Below are 23,900 nucleotides of genomic sequence, written 5' to 3'. Positions count from 1 at the left end.
AGTCTTTTGTTAGCGTCACATGTCCTCCACCCTCCTCAGCTCAGTCCGTCGTCCTCCTTTAGTCTCTGTTTGGGAGGATGTGTTAAAGGTTCAATGTGTAATATTCATGTGTTTACGTGAAGTTTGTGTTGGATCGGAACATGTTTGTTGATGTTATCGACTCCCTCATCAGCTTAAAAATGCTGTTTATTTACAGTGGGTGGATGCAAGTAGATTAATATGACAACAGAATCATGTGTTTTACTCCTAACTCGAAGGATTTGATTCAAATAAACACACAAATCCACCTATTTTTTAAAGTCAGAAAACAGATCCTGTTCTTTGTTTCTTGTTTCGTTTGTAATTTTCTTGTTCTGGTTTTAATCTTATCCATCATGCTTGTTTCTGTTACTTGCTGTTCAAGTGCACTCAAAATCATACTGTTATTCATTTTATTTTCTTGTTTTTACCTCCTTTTAGGTTAGATTTGTGTTGCTTGATCCTGCCAGGGATCAAACAAAGTCAGTTTTCTTCTGAATTTTCAGTCTGAAAAATGTCATTTTATGGTCAGACTTTTCAGTAATCTTGCAAATATGGGTCTAATATTTTATTTTTTGATTATAGGGTGAAATAACTGACCATAATCTGTATATCATGTTCATCTCTCCCATTGCAATGATCAACCCCTGATGTTCAAAAGAGGCGGAGCCTGGAGAAATCATATGACAGATCAGGAAGTTACAAAAAAACACCCCATAATGGGCCTTAAAACTAGAAATAATACAAAAATATAAGCAACTTATGTTTGTTCCCCTGCTGGAATTTTATGTTTTAGCGTGTTATTAATTAAATCTGCCTCAGTATTAGCTGTGATACATCAAAACATTTTCCCGTAACAATAAGATAGAAGCCTCAGCATCTTTAAGTGTAATACCACCGACAGCCACTAGAGGCTGCTCCAGTAAACAGTGGAAACCATAAACTTCCAGTGAATTTCTCTCTAAATGTTCCATTTTTTAGGCAGTCATTCTGGTCTCATTCATTTTATTTCGATTCTCTAATAAGTGTTGAGGTCATTCAGTAAAATATTCTTCTGTTCATAATATTTTAGGCTGAATAGACGACTGATGTCTGGAATTTAGGCTTAAATTCAGCAAATTCACCTGTCGCAGCTTCTGTTTATTGAATAAATCATATTTTTTCCTGACAAAAAACTCGTCTGTAGTTGTATGGATTAAATTACACTAACAAGACCCTCAAATGACTGTATGACATGAATATTTTATGTAGTTTACAGCTCTTTGACCTCAGTGAGTGGCAGTTTAGCATTAGCTCACACGTCACACTCACAATCCTCTATCTCCGCCCTTTTCTCCAAATATGGTCACTTCTGTCTCCAAAATGCCAGCATAGTGGTGGACAGAAACTTAACCTCAAATAGATGATGATGTTAATTCAGAAACGGAGGCAAAACGACTAAACAGACTCAAACACAAAGATCACGTAAACACACGTTGACCCTTTAAACCGGGTATAAACCCCGTATGTACAGCTCATCGTACGTCCACGCTCACAGCTCACAGCGGTCGTCCACGGTCTTGTAGCGGTCCATGATGCCCAGGACGTCGTCCAGGATCGACGGCCCCAGGTCCAGGTCTAACCCGGCCATAGAGTCAGATCGGGACACACTGGACGGCGCCGTGAGGAAGGGGGTGCACGGGGACTCGCTGCGTTCGCTCCTCAGGTCCTCGTTACTCAGACCGGCGTCCGAGTCCAGACTGAGGCCCCGGCGAACGTCCAGGGGCCCGCAGGTCTCCGATAAGGAGTCATCAGAGGAGACCTCGGAGAAGGACCCGGAGGAGGGGACAAGTTTGCGGATGGTGGGGGACAGGGAGATGTTCCGGCAGGGCTCGGAGGCGAAGTGTCCCACCACGCTGTTCTCATACAGCGTCACACTCGGGTCTTGACCGCCGCTCGGAGCCTGCCTGTGGCCCGACTCTGCGTTTTGTGAGGGGGGGGAGGGGTCGCCCAGGTGGAGGCGTGGCGGTTTGGGCGGGGCCTGTTCGTGAGCGATGAACACGGGCATGGAGATGGTGGTCTTCAGCAGCCCCGCGGCGCTGTGCTGGTAGTGGAAGCCGTTGTACGAGTAGTCATGTGGGTCCGGTTTGGCGCCGAAGCCCTCGTCCTGGTGTCGGTCCACGCTGTGCGAGCGCCCGTTCTGCGCTCGACTCAGCGTCGGCAGCATGTCCATCTTCCCCTGAAGGAAGCCCACGTCTCCAAACATGTCGCCCTCGCCCTCAGGTCCCACGTGGGCGCTGTGGCGGACGTCGCCCAGAGGCGGGCTGATCATGTCTCCTGACAGGACGTCCCGAAGCCTCAGTTTCTTCCCTTTCTTGGGTGTTGTAGTTTTTAGGTACATGGGCGTCTTTGCCGGCATGGTGCTCTGGAAGGGGACGTTTCCTGGTCTCTGTCTCTGTGGGGACGACGGCGTCTCTGAAAACTCCACAAAGCAAACACACAGTGATGTCCTGAGGAGTGAAGCGCAGCCTGTAGCTCCTCCAACTGAGGATCCAAGTATTTAGGTCGGACTGTGTAGCGATAGCAACCTCGGGGGTTGTGCCTCACACTGACATGTGACTCTGGGGGGGTTGGGGGGGGGGGGGGGGCCTTGACCTCAGACCTGCTCCTTCTGTTTCCCTCTTGTACAGAAACACCAGATCCACACAAAACCTCGGCTTTATCCCCCGGAGGAGCAACAAGATGAAGGTATTTTGATCTGCTGCTGATCTGTGAAAAGAACAGAAGACAAACAGATGATCAGAGAACAGTTCAAACCCATGAAACCAGAGGCAGTTTTAAGGATGAGGCAGGAGCTGAGTACGGTATTAGTTTAATATTTTATGTACGGTTTTAGAACTGACTTTTATTATGTGTTTTATGTGTTTTTAGGGTGGATGAATGGCTGTAACTGCTATTTTCTGTAACTTCTGCTGCTGTTGTCCGTTTTTCCTGGTTAAATAAAGGTTAATGAATTCAGTTCAATGTTATTTCATATTTTGACAGATATTCAGGTTTCCTGGTCTCTAATAAAGTCAAAAGTGAATTCCCAGTTGCTTTTTCCAGTTTAATATCGGTCTCATCTGGTTTAATTCAACCAATAATTCTAAAAATATTCAACTTACAACAATAAAACAGACCAAATCCTCATATTAGAAAAGTTTCAGCCAACTAAAACAAGACTCTATAAATGTCAAATGACAAAAAAAAAAAAGAAAGAAAAGAAAATCTGTGAAAAGAACAGAAGACAAACAAATGATCAGAGAGTTCAAACCCATGAAACCAGAAGCAGTTTTCAGGACGAGGCAGGAGCTGAGTACGGTATTAGTTTAATGTTTTATGTACGGTTTTAGAACTGAGTTTTATTATGTGTTTTTAGGGTGGATGAAGGGCTGTAACTTCTATTTTCTGTAACTTCTGCTGCTGTTGTCTGTTTTTCCTGGTTAAATAAAGGTTAATATTCAATTCAACGTTATTTAATATTTTGACACAGATATTCAGTTTTCCTGGTCTCCAATAAAGTCAAAAGTGAATTCCCAGTTGCTTTTTCCGGTTTAATATCGGCCTTATCTAGTTTAATTCAACCAATAATCCTAAAAATATTCAAATTATAACAAGAAAACAGACCAAATCCTCATATTAGAAAAGTTTCAGCCAACTAAAACAAGACTTTATGAATGTCAAATGATACTAAAAAAAAGACAAAGAAAATGAGTGAAAAGAACAGAAGACAAACAGATGATCAGAGAGTTCAAACCCATGAAAACAGAGGCCGTTATCAGGACGAAGGCGAAGGGAAGGGAGGGGAGAGGAATGAGGGCGGTGGGAGATTTACAACCGTCCCTTCAAAACGCCAGAGGACGAATGATGAAAACACTCCAAGAATCCCCAGTGTTTACAAAGAAGGGTCTGCTTCCCCCAAATGACATGAAAATGAGTGTGTGGCTGGAGGATCTGAGGCCGTTCAGGACGTTTTCACTGGGACTCAGGACACGAGCTGTTGTCGTGCATTCCTCATCTTTGGAAACACACAGCTGATGGAAATTGTTGGTTTTGGGAGCGTTCGCCCTCTGCACCTCTGCGTCCTCTTTCTCAAGCAGTGGCCTGTTATCAGTCACAAATCCTGTGAATTATGGGATGTCGGGTCATGCCTGAAGGGCTCTGTGATGTTGGGATTCCACCGCCGTCCTAAAACACCCATCTGTGTTCGAGTTTTTCACGTAACGAAGGGCAGGGTGTTTTACTTTTAAAGACTTTGACAGATTTTGTTATGTAATTAAACCAGTTCCACATTCAGCCCAATCTGATCTCAAGTGGACCAGACCAGTAAAATAACAACATAATAACCTATAAATAAATTTTTCTCCTTGTTTAAGTGCGATAAACACGTTACATCATGAAAATATTTACATTTACAAATTATTCTTTCACAAAAAACATGTGAATAACTTGAAAAAACTGAAATTTCATTAGAAAAATAAATGCAATTTTAACAATATTATGCCTCAACTTATAATTTATACATGTACATTACACACAGTGTTACACAAACATTAATAAGCAGGCATAATATTGTTAAAATTTTGAACAATTTCTACAATATTACGTCTCAGCTTATTATTAACACAACTTACAGATCACAGTGGATCTACAAATACACAAAACATTTAATAACAAGCAGAATATAATTAAAAGCATAAAAGCATAATTTTCTTTAGACATTTCATGCTGTTCATATTTGTTCAGGTTTTTCACATTTTATTGATGAAAGATGGAAATATTTTCATAGTGTAATGTTATTTTTTCACATTGAACCAAGAAGAAAATTTGTCGTTGTCATTATTTACATGTTATTATATTATTTTACTTGTTATTTTACCTGTTCGACATCCTTTACTGTTAATATCTTAAGTGTAATTTTTCCACTCAGCAAATTCCTCCCGTGGCCCAGATCGGAACCTTTGATGGGCCGCTTTTGGCCCGCGGGCCACATGTTTGACACCCCTGAATGAAACTGTAAATCCAGTTTTCAAGTTGTTGAAGTGTTTGCACTCGAGGCTAGAGCTCCAGTTTACAGCCACTATAAACAGAACTGAGGTAGTAAATAAAGTTGTGTTATATAAGTGTCAGATCTTGTGATTGAGGGTGTGATCGATGCTGTGTCCTCATAAATGCTCCTCATTGTTTCAAAGGAGAAAACAGCTCTAAACTTAGCAGAAATAATCACAGTGTTAGGATGTTTATCTGTTGACCGTATGACCCAAGATTCACAAAACCTCTCAGTATTTACCGACGAGCGGACTAACATGTGAACGATCACAACTGTACAAATAAAACGCCGATAACACAGTTCAAAAGGGTCGGCCTTCAACAGATTTAACGCATTAATAAGGTGGAAAAACAACCGTGAATCCTCAACTTTGTATAAAATTGATTCATTTAATATCATTTCCCTTTTTTAACCAGTAAAAACCACATTTAGATATGAGTTTATAACAGAGTAAAGGTTAAAAGATGCAGGAAAATTAATAGGTGTTTCCATTCAGATGTTTAATTTGTATTTTTTAAGATGAGAAAGAAGAAAAAAGGCACCAAGACTAAATTAAAACACAAAACAAAACAAGATGAAAACAAGTCAGGATGGAAAAGGATGGAAACTAAGAAAAGGATATAATAAGATGCAAACAATGAAATAAGACAAAACTAAAAGTTACAAAAGTTTAACAAAAAGTTGCACCAAACACACGATGAAAACAACAAAACAAGATGCAAAAGGATGAAAACTAAGAAAAAGACACAATATGATGAAAAAAAAACCCACACCAAAACGAGAAAAAAACTAAAACTTCCAACAACATATAAGATGAAAACAACAAAACAAGACATGAGACAAAACAAAAGTAAAAGAAAGATGTGCTCAAAAAAGACAACACAAGAAAAATGAGAAATGTGTAACAAAAATAACAAAATGAAACAAAATAAGTCAAAACTAAAAGATGCAAAAGGATGAGAACTCAGAAAAAGGCACAATATGATGCAACAAAAACAATGAAATAAGGCAAAACTAAAAGTTAGAGAAGTGAAACTAACTAAAAGTTGCACCAAACCCAAGATGAAAACAACAAAACAAGACGCAAAAGGATGAAAACTAAGACAAAGACAACATGATGCAAAAAAACCCACCAAAATGAGAAAAAAAACTAAAAGTTGCAATAAAACATAAGATGAAAACAACAAAACAAGACATGATGAGATGAAAGAAAAGTAAAAGATGTGACAAGAGAAAAATGACATAAACATAACAAGATGCAACAAAAATAACAAAATAAGACAAAATAAGTCAAAACTAAAAGAGGCAAAAGGATAAAAACTAAGAAAAAGACACAATATGATGCAACAAAAACGACAAAATGAGATAGAACAAAATAAATCCGCAAAACAAACATTATTCTGTGATAAATATCATTATTATCACAATAATAATAATAATATTTTATCAAACAGTCCTATTATTTCTATCATTATTAAAGTATTCAGTCAATCGAACTCTAATACATGAACCTACAATAATGTAAACACTTCAAACCTAACTTAACATTAATATTTCAGCTAAATATTTGGTTTATTTTCCCCTAAAACATAGATTAAAAAACATTAAAATCCTTAAAACATGAGCAGAACCGTCCTGTTCTTCATGTCACGTTGGCATCTGAAATACTGGTGTGAACGTTCACACGGAGCTACGAGAAAAACGTGAACAAACAACACTTTACATGTGGATTCCAAAACTCCGACATCCAACCACTGCTGTTTAACGCTGAAATTTAACCCTTAAAAACCCAACATCCACCAGTAACTGAAACCATCTACTGATCTAACATGTTTAACACCTGTTCATCCACTAATTCTATCAATCCATGTAAATAGCTGATGTTAAATACAGTTCTTCATCATTTCATGGTCATCAGATGTGACCCATTTGGACATTCAGAGGCTCCGTAGTTACCGTACAAAACACTGTCATCTTCTACAACATTGATTCACCAGTAAAACCCATGGAGTTGGATCAATGACAGTGGATGGACTCACCTGAGTTTTCTCTGTTTTTGATATAATGACCTTTGAATTTACTCTAAGCTTTTATGAACATCTACATGATCAGTGAATTAAATATAGGAAAATACAAGATCTACACTGAAAAATGCAAAATGCAAAAGATAATATTAGAATAAATGTAAAATAAAACGTTTATGAAAGGTTAAATACAGAAGTGGCCACAAAAAGAGTTGCAAGTCCTGAAAAGTTAAATTCCATTTTACAGTTTGCATTTTGTCCTAATATTATTATTAACCCTTTTATGCATGAATTGTGAGAACCTTAGTCAAGATTTTTTTCTTCGGTGTTTTTATTCCTCCTAAGGCATGAAAAGAAACAATATGATCAAGTGTTTTTTTTCTATGGAGTTACAAAAACATCCATGCATTTAATTTTTGAAGAAAAGAAACATGTTTGAAACCCAATATCAGACAATGATATGAAAACAATGAAATTAAAACATGTTTAATGCTGCTAATCTGATGTCTTCTCACATTTTAACATATTCTAATGCTAGTAATTACTCACTTCATGGAGATAATATGCAAAAAAAAAAAAAACCTTCTTGTCTAACAAATAACAACTGATTTACACTCAAACATGTTAGTGCAGATCAGGTTTATCAAGAACAGTAAAGTTACAGTAATGCTATAAATGTCAGGGTATGGGATGGTGCGTAAGTGTTCACTGTGTTGGCTGATATGGAACTAAAACAACAAAACCCATGAATATAGAAGAGAACAGCTGGAGAAGAACTGTCCACTGGAGTGACCTAAGCATGAAAGGGTTAATATTATATCATATTGAAGTCTTTTTACAACAACTTTACCTTATAAACTTGCTATTATTATATATTATAATTATACACCTAAAGATGGGCAATGTAGACAAAACAAAAATTTTCACATTAATAATTGAAAGTAATCATCACAATAACAATCAAATCATACTTTTTAAAAAAGTTTCAAGTCAGATTTTTTGAGTGATATTAGGCAAAACATGTTAAATGATTCATAAAAGATGCAACAAGACAAGAAATGACAAAAAATGTGATGAGAAATGAGATGTACCAAAACATAAACAAGTCTAAAGTCTCTGATTTTGTTTTATTTGTGTTCATTTCATGCTGTAGCCTAAAATAACAACAAAAACAATAACAGTAATAATAATAATAATAATAATAATAATAATAATAATAGTAATTATAATAATTATAATAATAATAATAAATGAGATAAAATAAAAATAAATGTTGTTGTCAGTGTTTCTAATACTTAATGTAAAGCACCTCAAAGCGTTCCTCTGTACTGAAAAAACACAGTAAATCACCTTGTTTGGTGAAATTATGTATTATTTTCTAAAAATAAGAATAATCTCATCTAGCATATTTTACAGTAGCAATAAATGTAGCTTCAATTAAAGTCTGATCAGATATTTCAGCTAATATTGAGCTAAACTGAACCATCAACAAGTTAAAATAATAGTTTGGAGCCCTTCTGAATCTTCTCTTATTAGCATCAGTTAATGTGTTTTAAAACTGACCTAAATTGTTCATTTGTATACTTTTAGTCTATATTCGTCTATATTTAACACTACATTACATTATTCAACATTACATTTAATTTAGTTAAATGAGAGTATAATGCACTGACCTGTCTGGTGGATTCTAGTTTGTTTTTATTTGTGAATATTTCCTCCCAGTCGAGCTGTTTTTGCAGTAAATACAGGATCTGAATCTGAGTCCTGAAGGTTCTGATGTTTTACTAAAATGACTGAAGTCCGAGTCTGATCCACAACCGACGTCCTGACTCACATTCCACCGAGTTCTTCATAAACTGATGACACAAACCGTCACCGAGTCCTCAGGGAAACATAAGGTGGTTTTATCCAGAACATGACATCAGACGCCTTCAGGGACACGTTTTCATCAGATCAGGTTCTACACGTCATTTACAGTCACAAAGAGTTACATGATATTAAAACCTAAACTGAGACTGAGACACAAAAACAGAACAGATGAGTGACGACAAACTGGACCCATGTGATACAACAAATACATCTACTACATTTACTTGATTATTTAGTATATTTACACTTACTTTACTAATGTTTTGTTCATTTTTGCCCATTTGTCGAATATTTTGTTGACTTTTTTGATTGTGAAATAATTTTGATATTTACTAATTTTGATAAATTTTGCACATTTTATTTTTACTTCTTGTTTTACTTTTAATTTTGTCAATGTTTGTTCATTTTGTTGATTATTTTGCTAAATTCTCCCTATTGTTTGTTTGATTTTGTTTCTTTTGTTGATTATTTTGTTCATTTTATTTACATGTTTTTTGATCATTTCTATAATTTTTTTGTTAAAATGTGTGCATTTTTTTTTTTTTTTTTTTTACTTTTTGTTGATTATACTTGTTTTTATTCTGTACATATATTTACACTTTTTTCTTTTAAACTGTTTTGCACTACGCACCACAAGAGAGTTGTCTCATTTAATTTAGTTGTACATATGTATAATGACAATAAAGGCATTCTATTCTATTCTATTCTATTCTATTCTATTCTATTCTATTGGCAGCATTTGTTCATTTAGTTGATGATTTTACTAATTTCTATTTATTTTATTGGCTTGTTCATTTCAGTTTATATTTAGTTTATTTGTTGATCATTTTGGCCCTTCTTTTCTTTTACATTTGGTTAATTTCATGCTCATTATGTCTTATTTAATATCAGAAATTCAGAAGTTCATTCTTATTTAACTTGAAAATATGAGGTTTTGTGAAGTTGGTATAAGTAGTTAAAATAATCTGTGGACTTTGGACCAAACCAGACATTTGGCATCATCTTCATCATAACTTTTTGATGATTTCTGACAATTTATTAACTAAACAATTACCTGATTAATTAAGAAAAGGTGAAAGTGAAAGTATTGATTAGTTGCAGCCATAATCTGCATGTAAACAATAAGCAAATAAATAATTCCAGAGGGGTTTTGGAAACCCTGGCCTTTATGAAGTCTGGTGTAAATTCAGTGACTAGTTTGATGCTTGAAACCAAACTGACTTTACTGGACTGTGGTGTTACTGTTAATATGTGAATAAAACTCCACGTGGAAGGATTGGAGGTTTGAATATATGAGTATCTGTCCCGGGAGGAGTTTCGCTGGAGGAGGGAGGGGCCGTTACATCACAGCGTCATAATCAGCTCAACAGCCTGTGATCAGATAACACATGTGAACAGAACGCACATCATCACCTCAGGGAGAAGACGACTCCAGCAGCAGCAGCTCTGCAACGTCCGGCATAAAACTGGAGGAATTCAACCTATCATCACCAGCGCTGAGTTTGCATTAGTGCAGAACCAGTGGTTTATATTTACAGACCAAACAACAGTCTGTCAGAACTCAACTCCTCTTCTGCTTCTGTTCTCAAATGAAAGTCAATAAATCGCTCTATTTCTACTGAATCATGCAGAAACAGACACTTTTCTGCTGTTAAAGATGAAAATCAGTTCTCAAAAAGCGCCACGGTTTCATCTTTTTCATCTAAATTCATTGAATTATGCTGTTTCCAATTAAGACACTTATTTAATGTAATGCAGGATGTGATGAAAAGGAATTGCACAACTTTACAAGTTAAGTCTCTAAATAATTTGCATTTGTGGGTTTACACCATGATGTTTCCAGAACAATAAACTGTACAATACAACAACTTCATCATCAGTTTTCACTATAAATAAATAAGCATATATCCTTTACATATTGTAAATGTTTCTTCTATCTGTGGTGCAGTGTTGGCCTTTTGTATATTCTAGTTTTTTTTATCTTGTCAATATTTTTCAGTACATATTTTCAGCATAATTTTTGTGTGATACTTTTAAATACAGTCTTTCTTTTTGCACTTTAAAAGAGTGATATTTTTGGTTTTTTTAAATGGAATTCTTCATTTTCCAACATTTCCCAGTGGTCTCCATAAACTGTAAATGCTCTGCTTGGGTTTGAATTCTTCATTCATTCAACTCCACAGGTCCGTCTTCAACCCTATTTCTGAGTAATGACACCAGAAAGGCGGTTTGGAGCGCTGGCCCTTTAAGTGCACATGAGCCACTTCAGGCCCCGCCCCCTCCAGGCTGTTGACTGTGCTTTCTGTCCCGTTCAGCCACTTGTGTTTGTTAATACTACAAACAACTGAACATTTTAGGTAATCGGCTCGAAGTTTGGGCATATTTTCAGTATGGACTACAACCGCTGCTGCTGACAAACAATTATGTCGCACTCGCAGAAATATTCGTCTGAAGTCTGGACCGTATATGTGCCAAATGTCGTGACGTAACTAGTTATAAAGCATAACAAATTAAGCAGGAATTAAAACAAGTTGTAGAAATCCACAAAATTTTTGCCAGAATTAATATAAAGATAGTTTTGCAGCAGCTGGAGGGTTCAGATTCAAACTGTCTGAACTATTAGGGTCCAAATACACAAAGAAATGAACCACAGACTAAGAAAAGTGGGTTTAGAGAAATATGAGCCCTTTAAAAATCTGTTGCTTTTGCTTTTCATTGTTCTTATAACATCGACAATAAAGACTATTCTAAACTAGGGATGCAAATTATCTATTAAACCATTAATTATTAGTTGGTTGACCTTATCGATTGAGTAACGATTAATTGATAAGCAGTGATGTTCCTGAGAACCTGAATTTCTCTTTCGATAGGGTCTGTAAGAATAAAAGCTAAACATTGTTTATATTCTTCATGAAAAAATCATGTCATACGTAAGGAAATATCGGTGTAAGGAAATATTAGTTCTGCAATATATCGCGATATTTCATTTCACAATACTGTATCGATATTTAAAAGTACTGTATCAATATTTTTAGGTATTTATTCAAATGCAGATATTGTGGATGTTCATTTTTGTTTTTCTTTTTTGTTTATATTTTATTTATTATTATTTCGCACTCTTTTATTAAATAATGTTACTTCCTTTGTTGGGATGTTAGTTCTGAACTAATAGAATATGAACATTTGAACAGGATCTTAAACTGTAATGTCTGTAAAATATAATTTCAGTTTGAACACAGGAACATTCTGTCATATAGCGTTAGATCCTGTTGTGATCAAATAAAAATGTGTTTAATATTTGTGCAGATTTCTGGTGTAATTCGATTCTTCAAAGAAATAATCATTTAACAAAAAAGAAACAAACAAAATTGCCTTTTTAACAGTATCACGATATATTGTGATATATCGTACTGTAATCCTAGTATTGTGATTTGTATCGTGTCGCCAGATTCTTGCCAATACACAGCCCTAGTCATATTCCTTAATGATTGATTTATTGAACCATTGGACACAGTACAGACAATGACATTTATGGAGGAGAACTGAATAAATTAAGCAGAGAAATTAAATCAAATAAATGGATCTGAAGAGGGGCAGATTAGAAGAAATGAGCATTTCTGACTTTGTATCACCACCTGACACGATGGAGCGAGATTTCAGTGGAGACAATAAAGATAAATTAACATTATTGAAACAAACAGGCAGGTACTTTCTGCTCACACACACATTCCAGCTGCTTTTACTCTGTTATCATTTTTGGTATTTCACGTACGCTGCAACTTATTCCTCCTTCATAATTAGATTTCCACTGTCGAAGAATGTGCATGTTGCTTTGATAAATAATGATTTGATTAAAATGTCAGAACATGATACAAATGGTGGTTATTGGAGACAGGATATTTACGGAAGCAGCGTACTGGCACAACTTTGCTCTGATAGTAGCAGAAGGTAAATACCAGGCCTCTTAACTGGAAAAAACTGACACTAAAGTATTAGCTCTAAAAATGAAAATAAAAACCAATAATCAGCTGGATTTTTGATGGTTATTGTGATGTTTAGTGACAGATTAATGTATTGATTAACTGAACCTGCAGAAGGAGCTAAAAATGTCTCTTTAAATACATTCAAAGTCATTTTAAATGAATGGAAAAAGGATAAATCTGGATGTAGATGTTTTTCTAATTGACTGAATCAGGTTTTTAGTTTGACATTGTTATATTCATTCAGTACCTTTTAAAGTCATTGATGGTTTTTTACATGTATTTTATTAATACAGTGCTTTATATATGTTTTTTAGTGTGGATGTGTGGATGTAATTTCTATTTTCTGTAACTTCTGCTGCTGCTGCTGTCTCGGCCACAGCACTCTTATAAAAGACATTTTTAATTACAAAAAGTTTTTTTCCCTGGCTACATGAAAGTTAATAAATTCATTCATGTTATTTAATATTTTACTTAGATATTGTTTGTTTGGTTTATTTATTTGTTTTGAATTTGCATTAAAACCAAATAACAAAAGGATTATATAAAAGAAAGTCCAACATTCGAAAAGGAGCAGGATGAAGTTTAATTTATAATCTCCCGCCCCCTTACCCCATCCTTCAACCTGCCCTAAATTCCTACATAAAACACTAAATTTCTATACATTTCAAGGATGGATTGTCCATTTTGCAGCTGCATTTCACATTTAAGTAAACCCTGTCCTTTAATATTCAGTTTTTCTGGTCTCTAATAAAGTCAAAAGTGGTGAATTCCCTGTTGCTTTTCCTGTTTAATATCAGCCTCATCTGGTTTAATTCATCCAATAATCCTAAACTTAAAAACATTCTACATTTCTACAAGAAAACAGAACAAATCCTCACACATGAAAAGCCTCACCCAACTAAAACTGGACTTAATAAATGTCAAATGACACTAAAAAATGACAAAGTTGCAACTAATAGTGTAATCATTACAGTTTTAATCTTCACAGTTGGACCAGACTGGGATTAATGACTCATATTTCTGTATTTAGAGGAACTATTACGATAAATCATCCTCCCACACCTCATTGTCCTTCTGAGGAAGTCATGAGACACACACCGCCAAAGTAAAAGAGAAACCAGTCGAGGGTCTCCGCCCGTCTGAAGTGGTTCAGGTCTGAACTGGTTTAATGTGTGTTGACTTTGTTGTGGTCGGAGATGTTTTACAGTCTGCAGTATTTCATCAGACCTGATGATTAAACCTCAACATGAACTAAAATCATCAAAAAGAACAAACCATGGACAAAATAATGAACGAAATTAACAAAACTCAACAAAATAAACAAAAACTGACAAACCTCCTCCCAAAAAAATTAATATAAAATAGCCAATAATCTATAAAATTGGACTAAAAAGAAAAAATATTACACAAAAATGAACAAAAAGAACAAAAACTGGTCAAAATAATTAATAAAATGAACATAACTGAACAAAATAACCAACCAAAGGAACAAAATGAACAAATAATTCTAAAAAAAAAAAAAAAAAACAAAAAAAAAACTGCACAAGATAATCAGCAAAACTGAACAAAATAATTAACAAAATTAACAAAAACCCCCCCCCCCCAAATTAAAATTTAAAATAATAACCAAAAGAAATTAGGTAAATACAACAAAATAACACACAAAAAATGAACAAAACAATAAACAAAATCAACAGAAATGAACAAAATAACCAATAAAATGAACTGAAAAGATCAAAAATTAAACAAACAGCCAAATAAAAAGAGCAAAACCTGAACAAAATAATGGGGAAAAAAAAAAAAAAAAGGACCAAATCAGCACTAAACTGACAAAACTAAATAAGGAGCAGATCTGAACCTTTTATTAGATCACAGTGTTCCATATCTTATTTATTTTCCTCTGAAATAATTGAACTGAAAGTAGTTGAACTATCAGGTTGAACTATCAGGTAAGAACCTCTATGTTCCTCTATGTTCTGGACATAGACCCTCATGTTTAATGACACATGAAGTTGAATCAGAACGTTTTCACTTTAATACCATGGCAGTTCTGATGTAAATACTGGTTTTATAGTGTTTGTCTGGAGTGAAGAAACACAGTGGACTCTAATCTCCTCTGAGTGGAGTGAGTGGGTTGGACGTTTGAGATGAAATTACTCAAGATACTTAAGAAATGAAGAATCACCAGAACACAAAGACACTCCCGTCTCCCACTCAGGGTGAATCAGGATGAAACTCAGACAGTGACAAATGAGAGGAAAACCCGACGGGATACTGGTCCAGGACGAAGAAACCCACAGATACAACCTCAGACATTAGACCATGAGGAGAAACGACAAAATACTGGAAAATGACAAAACGACAACAAAATAAAGAACCAGAACCAGAACTTTAACCCTCTGGTGTCCCGCCCATACAGACCCTCTAACCACCAAAAGGATGAAATCTGCACAACACCGCAATAATGTTAAAATGATTTTCATAGTTGGTTTTTAACTTTTTTTCATATTTCAAGTTCATTTCATTCATCAGCTTGAGCCATAAACAAAAATACCAAATACAACTTCAACTTCTAGTGGCCGTCAACGGTATTACAGCTTCAACAATCAACCAGCATAGACCACGTTATTAAAACAATGTCTAATCATCCCTAATCACTGATCATAATTTTGTTTGATGTACTACTGTACTGTCAAATGACAATAAAGGCTATTCTGATTCTGAATTAAAGACATGAATTCACAGTATAAGAGCATAAATAAATACACTAAATCACAGGTGTCAAACATGCGGCCCAGGGGCCAAAGGGTCCGATCCAGCCCGTAGGATGAATTTGTGAAATACAAAAATGACCCTAAAGATATTAACAATCAATAGTGTAAAAATCATATTACATACACATATAAACCAATTAGATCTCAGTTGGGTCAGACCAGAAAAATACTGTCATAATAACCTATAAATAATGACAACTGCAGATTTTATCTTTGTTTTAGTGTAAAAAAAAAAAAAAAAAAAAAAAAAAAAGTAAAATTACATGAAAATGTTTACATTAACAAACTATCTTTTTACAAAAAATGTGAATAACCTGAAGAAATATGAACAAGATGAAATGTCTAGAGAAAAGTAAATGCAATTTTATCAGTATTATGTGTATTTGTAATTGTAATGTAAGTTGTAATGCACATGTGTAAAGGATAAACTGATGCAGAATATTGTTAAAACTGCACTTGTTTTTCTTAAGACATTTCAAGTTGTTGACATTATTCAGATTTTTAAGGAAATGATGTAGATATAAAGATTATCATAATGTAATTTTACTTTTTTTACTGGTATTATTTTACTGGTCTGGCCCACTTGAGATCATATTGGGGTGAATGTGGCCCCTGAGCTAAAATGAGTTTGACACCCCTGCACTCAGTACACTACAAAGAAAAATCAAAAGTGTAAAATAGACAAAGTGCAAAATATTTTTTTTTTTCCTGTATTTGTTAAACAGACAAAAGAATGTGTATTTATTCAAGACTCATGGGGCTTAAATAAAATTGTATTATCATATTTTATCTTATATTATCTTATATTACATTATATTATATTATATTATATTGTTGTCTCTTATCTTGCACACACATTCCAAAGACAAACACACGACACACATACATTTCTCCTTTGCCCCAACCCCAAATCTCGTCTGCTGTCAACCCTGTTTTTGTTTTTTCACCCTATCCCCCAAATTCCTTTCAAATCCATGAAAAAATTCCAGCATGTGTCCACGTGTACTGTGTGAAAACTGTACGATGTCTCATATTGGTGCTTTGCATTATCTTGTGTTCTTCACTGCAAATTTTGAAGAAAAGGGTTCAGCGGTGGCGCACCAGTTGCGGCGGCCCGATGTCCCTAATCATCGATCGAAATCTCGTTTGATGTACTCTGTGCTGTATGTACACTGTGCCGACAAATGACAATAAAGAAATCTGTGATTCTGTACTTATATTATATTATATTAGTGCTTTCATAAACAAAAGAACTAAATTAAAAAACTGAATGAAAAAAGGAAGAAAATAAGCCTCAACATTAACCAAAATGATCAAAAATAACAACAATGGACAAAATAATGAACAGAACTGAACAAAATAACGAACAAAATTATTAAAATTGACCAAAAAAAACCCCCAAAACTAACATAAAATGGACAAAATAACCTACAAAAATGGACAAAAATGAAGAAAATATCAAAAAAAGAACAAAAAAAATCATCAAAACAATTAACAAAATGAACAAAACTGAATGAAACTAGAAGCACTCAGAGAGCGCAGACCTCCACCAAGGCTGATCAGTGGCCCCCCCCGTGGGCCCCCCCACGCCAAGGAGGTTATGTTTTTGCCAGGGTTTGTTTGTTTGTTTGTTTGTCTGTCTGTCTGTTTGTCTGTCCGTTAGTGTGCAACATAACTCAAAAAGTTATGGACAGATTTGGATGAAATTTTCTAGTCTGCGCCCCCCCCCCCCCCCCCCGTGGGCCCCCCCACCCCCGATCACCACCAAAATTTAATCATTTCTTCCTTATCCCATTTCCAACAAACCCTGAAAATTTCATCCAAATCTGTCCATAACTTTTTGAGTTATGTTGCACACTAACGGACAGACAAACAGACAGACAAACAAACAAACAAACCCTGGCAAAAACATAACCTCCTTGGCGGAGGTAATAATCAAAGGAACAAAATGAACAAAATAATTTTTAAAAATCAACAAAAGTGGACAAGATAATCCGTAATATAAATGACAAGGTATATTTAAGTAGAGCTTATAACACTGTAAACACAGAAACAGACATTTCCCTGTAGCAGAATCATCAATAATACTTCATTTTAAAACTGAGGTAACTGACACTTAATTAGCATGTCTAAGAAACTGACGAGTATTTATTTCAACATGAGTAAAAATGACTGTAACTAACTTTCCAAACTGTTTGTCATGAACATTCTCAGTCGGTGTGTTTTTTCCAGAGTTTTTGTAAATAATGAGCTCATATTTTCGCTCATGTTCAAGTACACACACCGTCAGTTTAGCTCATGGTTTGGAAACAGTTTGGACACTTTTCCTGGTGGATCACCTTTCCTGGAAGCCAGTATTTGGGCCAGTGCTGATGATGTAATCAGAGGAGGAGGAGGAGGAGGCTGACCTGACATCTGTTTCTGCTCTCAGGCTCCATTTGCTGCCTCCGTCTCCACTAAACCAGGACTGAACCACCACCCTGTCATCTTCCAGGACGCCTGAACGCACCACGGCGCTGCTCCTGTCACTGGTGTGATGTTACTGTCGCTTCTGCTCGGCCTCAGGTCATGCGTTGGTGCACAGCAGGAGTCCGTCCACCACAAGCCTTCTACTCGTCTGTTAATCCGTTTGTTTTTACCATAAAAGTAAAGCTGATGCTTGATTTGGCTGTTTTTACACTGATGTTCCACCGGTAAACTGTGATTACGTCAACAGTTCACAGATATCTGAACTTTACCTCTGTGTTTATTACTCTTTAATTACTTTTATTTTTATTCCCTATATTTTAACACTAATATCTGTACTCCTTATATTGTAATGCACTTGGTGTGTCTTCACAACATTAACACTGATTTTAACCTAAATGGACAAAATATGTGAATATAACAGACCTAATAAGACAGTGAATGAAAATGATCAAAAAAAGACATGACAAGATGTGGAAGATGTCACAAGACAAACATGGTGTAAAAGACCAAAACTGAAACAAAGTAACAAGATGATGAAAGATGATGTAAAAGAGGTGAAAAAGAAGAAATAAGATGTGAAAGATGCAACAATCTTAAAATAATGTAACAAGATAAATGATAAGACACACTAAGAAAACAATATAGAAGACATATGCAAAAGATGAAAAATGGCCAAAAAAGATGTAAAAAATGTAAAAAGATGAAAACAGTGGCATAGGATAAAAACTATAAAACTCGTACAAACAAACAAAAACCTTAAAAAGACATTAAAAGTGGCGGAAAAGAACATAACACAATGAAAATGATGTAAAAACATTAAACAAGATGCGAAAGTTGTATAAAACAAAAAAGGTGGCATTAAAGTCAGAAAATTGTGAAAAACATGTATCACACAACCCAAAAAAAAAGACACAACAAGATGTGAAACGGAAAAAAAAAAACAAAAACATGACAATTTCAAAATAGCGTAAAAGACAAAGTTGTAAAAAAAAAAAGGATGAAACAAAATTGATGTAACATGAAGAAAACAATGTCAAAGCTGTAAAAACCATGAAACAAGACACAACAGGACACAAAACAAACATGAAATCAACAGAAAAGATTTGAAGAACTTAATAAATATTTACTACTTAAATCTAGATATCAAAATTGAATGAATATATATATATATATATATATATATATATATATATATATATATATATATATATATATATATATATATATATATACACAGGGTGGGGAAGCAAAATTTACAATATTTTGAGGCAGGGATTGAAAGACAGTGTATGACCAATTAGTTTATTGAAAATCATGAGAATTTAAATCTTCAAATCATATTTTACTGCTTTTCTAACGGTCTTGTTGTCTAGCTCAAGTTCAATTGCCATTTTTCTCATGGATTTGGTTGGATCCTTTAGGATTTTGGATTTGAGAGCTTTAATAAAAGCTTTGGTACGTTTTTTGTTGCTTCCTCCACTTCCAGACTTTCTCGTAATAGTTTTGCTCATAGTCATTCTCTTCTTTCCATTAGAAACAGTCTTTATGGACACTCCAACTATTTTTGAAATCTCTTTTGGTGTGACGAGTGCATTCAGCAAATCACACACTCTTTGACGTTTGCTTTCCTGATTACTCATATGGGCAAAAGTTTGTGAAAAGGTATGGATAATAGTGTTAGGTATGATTATGACATCAATATATGTTTGGTTTCAAAACAATTGACGTAGTGCCTGCTGAGAAAAAACAACTAAATGTTCATTGTAAATTTTGCTTCCCCACCCTGTGTATATATAAAAACTCAGGCGCCTAAAGGGTTAATATGGTGAGAGGCTGAGTTCACCTTAATGTCCTTGCCTTTTATTCTTCATTCTGTTCTACTGCGGTAAATAAACTCTACTGATGCCAACTCTGCTGTTATACTCACATAACAGTGACTAAGTTCCTTAAGTGTTGAAAATCTGATAAACTGTGAACGTTTACTGAAGTATCAGGGTTCTTTCCTCTGAGTCACTGAAACCATGTGAGTCAGCCTTTTCTCACACTTATTTATCATATTCATTATATATTGTCTATTACATATTGCACAAATTGCTGTTCTACTTGTGTTTAATAGTGTTTTCACATGTGTATTTGATATATATATATATATATATATATATATATATATATATATACATATATATATATATATATACATATAAAGAAAACACACACACACACATATATATGTATGTGTGTGTGTGTGTGTTTTCTTTTTTTTATCTTGATAATTTCTTTCCTGCTCCTTTTTATTGTACTTGAATGGAACAACTGTAACACACAATAATTTTCCCTGAGATTAATAAAGTATTCAGATTCACATTCAGATTTACCACATTAATCCTCTAACGCCAAACGTATCATATTTGATACATGAGTTTTGAAGCCCTCTACATGATCAGTGTAGATATTTTTTGTCTTGAAAAACCTGATGTTTACTATTAGATACATGTAATACACAGATAATCCATCAGGGAGAAGAATTCATTCACCAGAGGCCTTTCCAGTGACACTACGAGACTGTCATTAAAGGTGGGGTAGGAGATCTTAGAAAAATGGTTGGAGCAGCTACATTTAGAAAATACACAATTCAAAAGTCCAAACCCCTTTCTTCAGACGCCCCCCCGAAGCCACGCCTCCAGAGTACTGGCACGCACAATGCTTGTTCCCGAGGGTTCACGAGCGCTGCACAGCAACAATTCCTACCTATCTGACTAACGTTACATTCCCTAGTGATTTATGTTCGTGACTACACAGTTTGCCGGTGAACTTTCCATCCTAATATAACTAATATAGCCAAGCTCTAGCTCTGGCTTCGTTTCCTGTACCAGTGCTCCAAACCTCTGAGAACGCACGATTCATGCACGAAGAGGGGTGCGCGGGGGAGGGACAAATGGCAGTTGAGTTTGATAGACATATCACCGTTCAATCATTTCGATGGGCCGGTGAAAATGATTGGATGGTGTTTTTTCAGTCCTGTCCGTTCCACAGGTGACTACATTTTGAAAATTTTATGTTAGAGCATTTAATTAAGTGGTTGTAATCGGGGTGTGAAGGGGATTTTAAGCAATATAGTAAAAAATAAAAATGCTCCAGGAAAACATCTACCCCACCTTTAACGAGGAAGGAGGCAGAACTTTGACAATCTTGCAAAGGAATTACCAATTTGTTAGACATGTTTGCGTTATATTATGTTTTTGTTTGTTCAAAAATAATAATATTTGAGCATTGAGACCCAATGTATCAAATATGATACAAAATGGAAACTCATACATGGAAATTGATATTTGAAAAAAAAAAAAAAAAGGGTTGTTCAGAAGGACCAATAAAGGATCCAGTTTCAAAGAACTGGAATTTTCTGTCAATGACTTAATGGTTCAGACTTTACAGAGTTAAACTGAAAACAGACGCAGCTCATGACGCTGTAACAAAAAACAAAGAACAAGCAAAAAAAGTTCGAACTGAACTGAAGTTAACCCTCTGCCTATCTCCTCCTCCTCCTCTTCCTCCTCTTCGTCCGGTGGCTATTGTTATGTAACTCCAGCCTCTGAGCTCCATCAGACCAGTGGAACTAATCGATCAGACTCTTCTCCTAATCAATAACAGTTACTTCCGAACACAAACACACCGTCCTGCACACATCCACCTGCATCCATCCTGGGAGTTCACACATATTTCTGCTTCTTCTCGCTGCACTGGCTGGAATCTGTTCTAAAATTAAACCTGGTTCCGCTCCAGGGAGCACCGAGCCACTGAACCCACGCCAGACGCCCTGACCTTTGACCTACAGCGCTTGGCGAAGGGTTGGTTTGAGCTCCACAGGTAGCAGTAAACACCAGCATGAGTCACCACAGTTAAAACACTATCATTCTTACCATCACTCCCCTTTAAAAACAGCCTTATGTCGACACCAAAGATGACCCTGAACCTGCCTCATAGTCTGGATTTAAGAGGTTTTCCACTATTTCCAAACCCATGACGAGTCACTGAAGTAGTCATGTACAACAAAAGCTCACAGTAGGGATGGGAAATGACAAGATGAGGAGGAAAAGAGGCGCCACACACACAGGAAGTTCCAAATATCAACAAACAGTAGTAGGTTTAGTGTAAGAGATCGATGTAAAAAGTGAGTTTTTCTGGTTTCGAGCAAAAACATCTGATTTATGACTGGGTTTAATGGTCAGTTGGATGGAACTCCTGTCACTTTGAGGCTCATAGTTCAGATTCTGTAAATCACACGGTTTTGGTCGATACATGGTCTGGAAGAGGACGAATGCAGCTACGTTTGTGGTGAATATGATGAACGGACTGTAAATGGTCTCAGCAGCTAACAGCAGGTTGGAGAGAAGAGTTTAGAATATTTCAAAGAACCTCATCATCCTCTGAAGCTGAACATTCAGAGCAAAGTCAGAAAAAAGATGCAACATAAACTATGATTTAATGAACACAGAGTTGGATATAATGATAGTAACTGAACCCAAAAAAGTATAAAAGTGTGTGATTTATTTAAAGTTCCAACCATGTTTCTATGATAAAATATGATGACATAAAGTGGCTCCAAAGGTGTATTTTTACATCATCTGATTGGAAAAAAATTGGACTTTTTTTTTTTTTTTCAGTTTTTGGCAATTTCTGTCACCATTGTTACGCAACATAAAGCTTTATTCTTATACACTGTAATATGCATTTTATTTTTGTATTCTTAAAGCTAAAGGACGAGTAACAACAAAGAAATTCATGAAAAAATCAGAATAATAACAAATGTGCCTATAACAACTGAAAGGGTTCTACCTGCACTCTTCTCTTTTACTTTGTTTTAATTGATTATTTATGTTTTATTGATTATGTTTTAATTGTAATTGTGTGTTTTTAACCTGTCTCTTTTCCATTTCTGTAAAGCACTGTGAATTGCCCTGTGTATGAATTGTGCTATACAAATAAATCTGCCTTGCCAATAAAAATGCAGTGGTTATGAATTTTAATGTTCCAGCTTTAGATCTGTGAAATATTGCACCGTTTTAGCTAATGTTTGTCATTTTCTGAGCATAAATACGAGTTTAAATCCGCAAAAATCCATGTGGTTTCACTCAAGTTCTTACATTTCTATTAAAAATAGAGCAAACTGATGCTTTTATTTGACATATATTGATCTATTAAAGGTTTAATTGTGCTGGTTTTTGTTTTGTTTTGTTTTTGTCCAACAGTAAAAACTCTGCACATGTAGATGACATTCATCTCCAGTTCACTCAGTAAAGTGCAAATAGCGGGTATTCTCAGGTTTTCCTCTGCGCTAATCTGTGGTTGTGCCAAATTGCGCACATTACGCGCTTCTCCAGAGGGAGTGGCGCATCCCGGAGCGCACACCGGGACTGGCGTGAACAACTGAACCGGATCACAAACCGCTTTATTCTGGGACATAATAGAAAACCACGGGTCTATAGAGCAGGTAAAACACAGCCCCGAACCGACCCCAGGTCCCACCGACAGCCGGTAAAAACTCACCGTCAGAGCGGACACGGGCTCGCGTCACGTCCGTGGGTTCGGATTCACCCTCGTGGACCGGTAAATCCGTGGCCGTGGGCAGGTAAACCTCTTAGGACGGTAGGTCCAGCCGCTCGGAGGGCGACGCACGGAGAAAGTGAACAGAGGAGGA

The 23,900-nt window shown here is 35.6% G+C and overlaps 1 protein-coding gene across 2 annotated transcripts in view; it reads right to left on the bottom strand.

Moving 5' to 3' along the window:
- Window positions 1-23,900, bottom strand: part of LOC115431489 (cdc42 effector protein 2) — a 24,484-nt gene extending 584 nt beyond the window's left edge. Inside the window, exons 1-2 of one of the 2 annotated variants that reach the window (XM_030151877.1) lie at window positions 23,750-23,900; window positions 1-2,766 (exon numbers count right to left, since the gene is read on the bottom strand). The exon at window positions 1-2,766 is cut by the window's left edge and continues 584 nt beyond it. In XM_030151877.1, the coding sequence (XP_030007737.1) occupies window positions 1,550-2,416 (867 nt within the window). In that variant the 5' untranslated portion in view covers window positions 2,417-2,766; window positions 23,750-23,900 and the 3' untranslated portion in view covers window positions 1-1,549. The remainder of the gene's footprint in view (window positions 2,767-23,749) is intronic. The other variant, XM_030151878.1, reaches the window with a different exon arrangement.

Source organism: Sphaeramia orbicularis, chromosome 13, assembly GCF_902148855.1.
Source record: "Sphaeramia orbicularis chromosome 13, fSphaOr1.1, whole genome shotgun sequence".
NCBI lineage: Eukaryota > Metazoa > Chordata > Actinopteri > Kurtiformes > Apogonidae > Sphaeramia > Sphaeramia orbicularis.
This window is presented reverse-complemented; position numbering and strand designations above follow the sequence as displayed.